Genomic DNA, 8,297 nt, shown 5'->3' with positions numbered 1-8,297 from the left:
CGCTCAAATTCCTAATTGAAATTAATGACAGAGAAAAAAAGGAAAGAAATACACTTTCTCAAATTATATTACAGGCTTGTGTCCTCTATGCAGTTGAGCCAAAAGGGTAATTAATTTGGCTGCAAGAGTCAAATTCACATTTGAACTGATTGTCTACTCTACACTAAAGCCACATATACTGAATATAGTCATACTGTTTATTTACTTCATAGCTCATTGTGATAAGTGAGAGGTATTTCAAACATAAGTGTTTTTTTTAAGAAGATCTCCGAATCATGGAATGCATAAACAACTGTTGACTTCCTTTTTAAATTGTCTCACACATTGAAACTTTGCGTACCATTTACAGTGCACGTCTCTTCATTATCTACCCCAAAATACACCAATTGAACAATGTACAGGCCTTTATGTAAATAATGTTTCGCTGTAAAAGACACTTTTATTTTTAGAGGAACCACGTGGTTCTTTTGCTTCACATTCTTCTGTGCTTGTTAGAGAAAAGCAAACTGTGATGGTGTCTGCTTCACTCTTTCACCCCTTTGGACAAGAATTCATATGGTGTTGTATAAGCTGTATTTGAGTGCAATTAATCTTTACTGAAAAATAGAAATTAGGGCTGTGAATAAAAAGAAATTTCAGGCAGATTATTTATTCTGAAATAGAGGTTATTTAATTGATTGAACAACCTTCCAGTAACCATATAATAAAATTCAAAAAGAAAAATGTTAAATATGGACAATACATTTCGCTTGATTCAATACTACTGACATAAGATATAACATCCTGGCTGCATCTATCAAAACAGTGGGAGCAAAGCACATGCCGAGCAACGCACTTTTCATGTGTGTTCCAAAATTGCTTCTGAAAATGCCATGGACCAAGAAAATCAAAAATCAAAAATCAAAACACTGCCTTCTGATTTAGTAAACATTTTAAGGATACTCTCTTAGGTGATTGTCGAGCTACACTATTTTACTGCTGATCAGGAGAGCTTTACAGACATTTTTATTTAGAACATTTCTTGCGGTATAATTGAATACGCAAATAGTTTGCTTTTTGTTCTTTGTATACTTTGCAGTTGTTTTTATTGTACTCCGAATATGAAAATTTGAAGGCAAGTTTGTTTTTATATTCTTTTGACGTCTTACTTCCAGACGTTGTAGTGACTTATTATGTACTCTTGCCTTTTGTGAAGCTGCAAGTTGCCCCCGCTAGGGCCACATTATAAATAGTGATAACATGAAACAAAATCAAATTAAAAACGATATATGTTCCTGACAGTAAAATAGCTTCCATTTATAAGATTTCATCTTAATATTTCTTCATAGTTTCATTCCGGTAGACATCTCTTCTTTCCATTCCACATCATCATAGATGGGTGTGAGTTGGCATGCCAAGCACTGAAAGGGTTTGAGGCAGTCAATAAGGCGTTGTATTTAAATTCAATATTGGGAAAACAGTCCCTGCTTTCCCAACGTCCTCGGTGTGTGATCTTGGGCAAACCAGTGCCTCTCCCTGTGCCACGTGTATACAGGAAGCAGATTATGATACAGGATCCCACCCTAGCCTTGTTTGGGCACCTTACCTCTTCTCTGCCATCAGGCAATCAATATATAGTTGCAATGCCACGGAACAAACTGGCAATGAAGTCCACTGCAGCTTAAAGAATAATAGCAGTAAATCATCGTTTTGTAATAACTGATTTGTAACAAATGAAATAAAAGGCCAGAAGAAACAACTTTTATCCTTTCAGTTCATGCTTTCATTCCTGGAAGAGAACTTTGCTGTGCAAGCTTGATGGCGTTGATGGAACAGATGTCCTCTCACTGGCTTCCAGTCCTTAAAAAATGAAAGGGATCAAGACTTTTCTTGATTTGGGGTAGTCTGTAAACTTCTTGAGATAAAATCTGTGGACAAAGAGAATATATAAAATTGATGAAAACTTTTATACATCTAACCACGACACTTAGTACTTTCCAATTACTTAGATATGTTAAATACTAGGCCCAACAAGTTTTGAGAATGTTCTGCAATGGTATTGTCACATGAACTGTACCAGGCAAGCCTGCATAGAAGTCAATACAGTTAATAGTGCTAGTGCGATATATTTAAACTCAGTGGCATAGCTAGGCCTTAGGCTGCCTCTGGCGGCCCCTACATGTGCAGGGGGGAAGGGGGCTGACGATTCGTGCGGCTGCCGCCCTGCCACAGCCACAGGTATCCGGGAAAGGGGGCCCACTGTCCCCAAAGCTAGTGTACCCAAGGCGGACCGCCCCCATCGCTACGCCACTGTTTAAACTTGTTTTTTGACACTGGATTAAAACAATGTGTGCACACATAACCGGCTGAGCAGGCACTCCCGCGAGCACTGTAGAAGCAACCGTGTGAGGTAGCAGTTATCACACCTGCGAAATAGTTCTGTTAAATTGACAGGTTTCATACTTCAGTATATTTCTAACACCCTACAACAGTACCACACACCACACCACTATGCAGCATACCAACACATGAAATAATGCACACCCGTACACAAAGCTCCACTTACCCAACAGAGATACAGAACACACCACACAGCATGCCATCTCACCAAACCTATACAAGAAACAATCCAACTCAGTGCCCGACTATACACGACCACACACTGTGATATAAATGAGCAGAGAATATCATCATCATCATCATTGATAACTTTATTTCGACCACAGTGGGCCATAAAAGTACATGTTAAAACAGACAATAAAACATTAAAATCCATTTTTGAATAATACATAATTTAAGCTAAGAGCACAATTCATGTATATACACATATTTACAACAAAACACTCATGACTAAAAATAGAATTAAACTATCTAAATAGTTATCAAAGCGATTCATAACATCTGTGGAAACCTTTAATCTAAGTTCAGATCATTATAAAGGTTCTACGTTTGATCCACATACCATGTAGAAAACGGGAAACAGCAAATACGATAGGTGGATGGGTGTCATGCTTTAGTACTCTAAGTGCATTTTCGCAATTGCGAAATCCCAAATTCCTGCAGATAGGCTTAACCCAACGGTTACGAGCCAACCCGTATGCAGGACAAAAGAAAAATACATGACTTTCATTTTTCAGCGGGTATTCACACGCCGGGCACACAGTACTTTTGTTTGCATCCCATTTAATGGTCAGTGACCTTAGTGGCAAACTGTCCATTCTTAGTTGCAAATACAACTTTCTCGCTTGGGCAGGGTAGATCATGTCAAGGAATTCCTCCTTCTTATACTCTACTTTTATATCGAGGAATTGAGTTGTCAATCTCCCAGCAATCGAGCTGGCATGAAGAGTCAACAAATTGTGGGACCTATACCTTTTCACCAGATCAGCTCTGGGATAGGTCAGACAGTCTAACTCCGGAGATTCCCATAACTCAAGAGCACTGATCCGTACACACAGATCCTTAATATGGGATAACCATGGAATTTTCTTTGACCTGGATGCAGCCCATACCTCCTGAAACTCTGCACGGTACGGGGCAAGCTCTGGAACCGAACAGAGTCTTCTCCAGTAGGTTAGAGGCCTTAGGGCCACCTACTCTTCCACGGGGAGATGCCCAAGGTCAAGCCTTAATGGGACCAGGGGGGTACTAACAGGTAAGGCACACAAATCTCTCATGAATGAATGTTCAACCCTTGCCAAACTTTTTGGCCGGTAGTGTCCCCAAAGTTCCGCCCCATATAATGGGGCTGCTCTGGCTTGTACCTTATGTATTTCTACAATGGGGGCAGCTGGCTTAGAGGCAGATGTTCTATACATTTTGGATAATCCACCCACAGTCTGCGTCAATTTCAATGCAGATTTGGCTAACTGTACGTCCCACCCCAAGTGTTCCTCAAGAGTAATACCTAGATATTCAAAGGTTTTTACTCTCTCAAGGGGTGTACCGTTCAGGGCCGGGTTTGGTCGCGTCTGCCTTGGAGGGTTAAAAATCATGAACTTTGTTTTGGCCAGGTTGATCTCCAGCCCACTTAGTGCACAAAAATCTGCAAAGCCATCAAGGATGCGTTGGATCCCAGTAGCTGTTCGAGACAACAGTAGAGTGTCGTCCGTAAACATTAGTGCAGGCACTCTTCCTGTGGCTAGTCTCGGGGCATCCGTATCCTTTATGCCTAAAAGATGTTTAACAAGCATGTTAATATAGAGGCAGAAGAGAGTGGGAGCCAGCACACATCCCTGGCGTACCCCCTATGCACTGGAAAACGTGCTGACAGTTCTCCCACTTTTCCAAATCTAACCTGCGCAAAGTTTCCTGAGTGTAGTCTGATCAATACTCCCATAAGGTAGTGTGGCATACCGAGATCATGGAGGACTCTCCACAGTTTGTCCCTAGGAACCAGGTCGACCGCGGCCCGCAGGTCCAAACAAATGAGGTAGAGGCTGCCACCCTCCACACTCACTGTTTTCCAAAAAAGGACCTGTACCGAAAGATCTGATCGATGGTAGATGTACCTGTTCTAAAGCCCGCTTGTAAAATACTCAGGATCTCGTTTTCCCCTTTCCATAACTGAATTCTATCCAGGAGTATCCGCCCAAATACCTTCTGCGGGATATCTATCGGGCTAATGGGCCTGTAGTTCGATGGTTGCAGAGGGAAGCCTATTTATAAAGAAAGGAACTATCTCTGCCCCCCGCCACATCTCTGGCGGGTCTGTCCCCATTAGGATCGCATTAAACAGGACGCAGAGATAAGGAGCCCATATTTTGGGTTCAGACCGAAACAAGTCCCCGGGGATTTTATCAAGCCCCGGGGCTTTGCTAGGTAGTAACTTTGCAATGGCGGATTCCACTTCCAGGGTCAATATCACCTGGACCTCCCCCCCAGTCGATGCTCGTGGAGGAGGTTCAGAGACACCAACTCGGGATCGCCATTGCACGGTCAGGCGTAAAGGCTGCCAAAGTGTTCTTCCAATACTGCTGGAGCTATATTGGGGCTTACTGCATTCTTCCCACCCGACCCTCGTTAGTAACAATTGCCCAGAATGTCTTGAGGTCTCTGCACTACAGTGCCGACCTCAACTCTTCCCACTTATCTGCCTCCCAGGACTTTCTTTCTCTCTCTATAGCTTGCTTATACAGCACCCTAAGGGACTTAATCCGGGATTTATCTTTAGCCTTAATTGCTTTATTCAAATTCCCTTTCAATTTGCGGCAATCAGCAGTATACCAAGGGTGGGTCTTAACCAAGTTTTCCTATAGGTCTTAAGTGGGAAAAAAACCTCTAACATTATTGAGGCTAGCTGGTTGTGAATTTCAACGGACCTGTTGTCCCTCCCGTCTACAGGCCCCGTAGACACTACCTCTGCCATGTCACTAAGATGGGGCAGGACTTGAAGATATTTTTGCGACTGTCGATTTGGAGAGCCCATTATGTGGGGCCATTTTATTCTCTGTCTATTGTTGTGAAGGAGAAAGGGCTGTGGGACAAAATTCAGTTCTATCATAATATTAGTTAATCCCCAACTCCCTGGCTTTTGGGACATAACCAGGGTGTTATGGTCACTGTCCGTCTGTTGGTGAATCTTGAAATCCTGGACCTTGTCCCATGATCTAGATTCGATCAGAATATAATCAATGATTGATGATTGACCTGCTCTATTGAATGTCACGTTTCCAGGTCTGTCCGATTTTAACCGACCATTACAAGGCCTTACGGATAGAGACAGTGTAAGGGAGTTAATTTGTAGAACCAACAGGGTCCACGCTTTAACTGGAGGAATTAAGGTTTCCGGTATGTTCCAGTACTGATTCTCCTCATCAGAGTCCTCCAAGCTTAAATTACTGAGGGGTTCAAACTGACAGTTGAAATCCCCCCCGATAATTATACCAACCTCGGGGTCCAGAGTCTTTACGAATCCCCTCAGTTGTTCGATAACCATAGACTCCTGGCCACTCTGGGTAGGCCTGGAATAGATGTTAATTATGGCTAAATGCTTATTCCCCGGGAGGGTTAGCAGGACACATAGAATATCTGGGGTATTAACTGTCACCTGCTTAGCCGTGGCTCCCAAATGAGTGGCTACCAAGGTACTTAGCCCTCCTGACGGTCTCCCTCTACCTCCTTTTATTGCAGGAAGATTAAATGTGGCAAACCCACACCGTTGGTAGTTGTCCAGAGCCCACGTCTACTGCATAATGCAGATGTCGCGTTTATCCATGAACAAACCCGTCGTCGGATGTTAATTTAGTTTTCAGTCCAGCCACATTCCAAGAAAGTATGTTGATACTACCGTTTACCTCGCTGTGTGTTGAACTTATACTTTCACCACAGATAATTAGTCTATACACAAGGTCACCCGTCTCTGTGGTTCCCTTCCTTTTGCTAGCACAACCTTCTCCCCCACTCCCTGACTCTCCTATCCCAGCACCTCCGTTTTCCATATTACCTCCTATCCAGTTACTTGGGTCACCTCTGTTGAAACCTTTTCTGTCCCCTAGTATAATTTCCTCTCCCACATAACCTGCCACAGTAAAGAGGCAGAGAATATCAATTTACACGACCTCCCTATGAAAAAACATCACTGCACAGAACATACCACACAACAAACCACCAACTTTAACACTGATGCAGTACGTATCACCACTCAACACTATGTACTACTTACACGTTAACACGCGTCATCATATATTACATCACATCCACATAAAAAGAAACACCACTGCATGCTAAATATGTCCACCATCAGATAACACAGCAAACAACATACTTTACCACTAATTACTACGTCAACACATAATAGCACAGCACACCACATAGCACATTCAAAATGTAGAACCCCAAACAACACCCTCAGCACATAGTTCAGCAGGCATGAACTTTAGAAAAATACATAAGATGTTCTAACATCTAGTAATAGTATTTTCCTTGTTTGAGTTGGCTAGTGTGAATCTTTAAAAGTTAGCATTTCCAAGGTGCCACTGCACTGCTCAAAGAGACTGTTCAATATATAGCTAGAGGTATACCCTCAGATATAAACATTACGGAGATAGCTGTTTGCAATCAAGGTATTCCTTTGGGTGCAAATGTCATGTGAGACACCAGCTTAGTGCGTAAGCTGGTCCCCTGTATGACATTTTCTGCTTGAGCTGATCTCCTGTATGCCATCATTTTACAAAATAAAAAAATGGGTTTTTAGTTGTGCAGGATGTGGGGCCTGCACAAGAAATAGGTCCAAAATTGTTCCCTTACTTGAAACTAAGTACCCCATTGTAACACTTGAATCTCTCAGGGTTGCGTAGCAGAGCAGCATGGATCTCGGCAGTGGAAGGTATCTTTTCTCCCTTCAAGAGACGTCCAGCATGCCTAGCAGATGCAAGCTTCCTCTGACTTCATTATTGGCACCACTGGAGAGAGCAGTCCCGTGTCTAACAGGGAAACTGTTCAAATGCCAAGATTGGTGGGGCCAAGAGCAGCACTTGGCTAAGTGTGCAGTGCGGGATCTGGGGGACACCTCAGAACGCAAAGGGGTCATGCAGGGTCCAAGGGAGAAGGTGGAAGGCAGCCGTGCATCATTAAAGGGCAAGGTAACAGGCCAGGGTCAATGGGGCATAGAGCGGCACATGTGTTGCGTGGAGCACTCCACAGTGGAAAGGCCTGCGTGAGCTGTTAGAAGCTCAGGTTCCACGGAAAACAGTGCAGAGTCCAGGTTTGAGACACATCACCGGGCCCAGAGTAGGGGACGCACCCTTGTTCCAGAGTGGGCAGGTAATGCAGGGTTTGGAGCGGAGCAGTAATGAAGAAAGCCATTGTTCTGTGGAGAGGAAAAGCACAGGCCAAAGGGGGAAGGACGGTGCACGGCTCTGAGGGTGCAGTACATGATTCTCTTGCTGAAGAGGAAGGACAACGAGATGCAGTGAGAGCTCTAAGCATATTACCTCCTCCTCCACGTAAAAATGTAAAACTTCGAAGAGTTACGTCGGGTACTTTTGCGCTGCTCTCGATCTCCACCTCCCGCTCTATCCTCTTCAACGAAATGGGCGAGCAATAAAACATGGAAGGCTTTCTTATCATCATACTAAAGATATGTTGTTACTGTAAGTCTGTGAGCCTTCTAGTTGCTGATTAAAAAAAATAGACAGCCTTCTTTCAAGATCATCGGCAATCATAGATGCAGTTCTCTAGTTTAAAGCGCATCAGTGTTACCTCAATCATGTTTTAATCAAACGACAAAACCTGACGAGGGCGCGAGACAGATTCCAGGCGACCATTTCCCCCCGAGATTACCTATTCAGCACAGTTGTGTTCATTTAGTTCACCGA

The 8,297-nt window shown here is 43.4% G+C and overlaps 1 protein-coding gene across 1 annotated transcript in view; it reads right to left on the bottom strand.

Moving 5' to 3' along the window:
• Nucleotides 1-647: 647 nt before the first annotated feature.
• The window catches only part of SRD5A2 (steroid 5 alpha-reductase 2), a 412,614-nt gene continuing 404,964 nt past the window's right edge, over nucleotides 648-8,297 (bottom strand). Inside the window, exon 5 of the mRNA XM_086927476.1 lies at nucleotides 648-1,907. Coding sequence (XP_086783602.1) covers nucleotides 1,841-1,907 — 67 coding nt within the window. The 3' untranslated portion in view covers nucleotides 648-1,840. The remainder of the gene's footprint in view (nucleotides 1,908-8,297) is intronic.

Source organism: Lissotriton vulgaris, chromosome 6, assembly GCF_964263255.1.
Source record: "Lissotriton vulgaris chromosome 6, aLisVul1.2, whole genome shotgun sequence".
NCBI classification, from domain to species: Eukaryota; Metazoa; Chordata; class Amphibia; order Caudata; family Salamandridae; genus Lissotriton; species Lissotriton vulgaris.
Note: the sequence above shows the minus strand (reverse complement) of the source record. Positions and strands in the feature narration are given on the sequence as shown.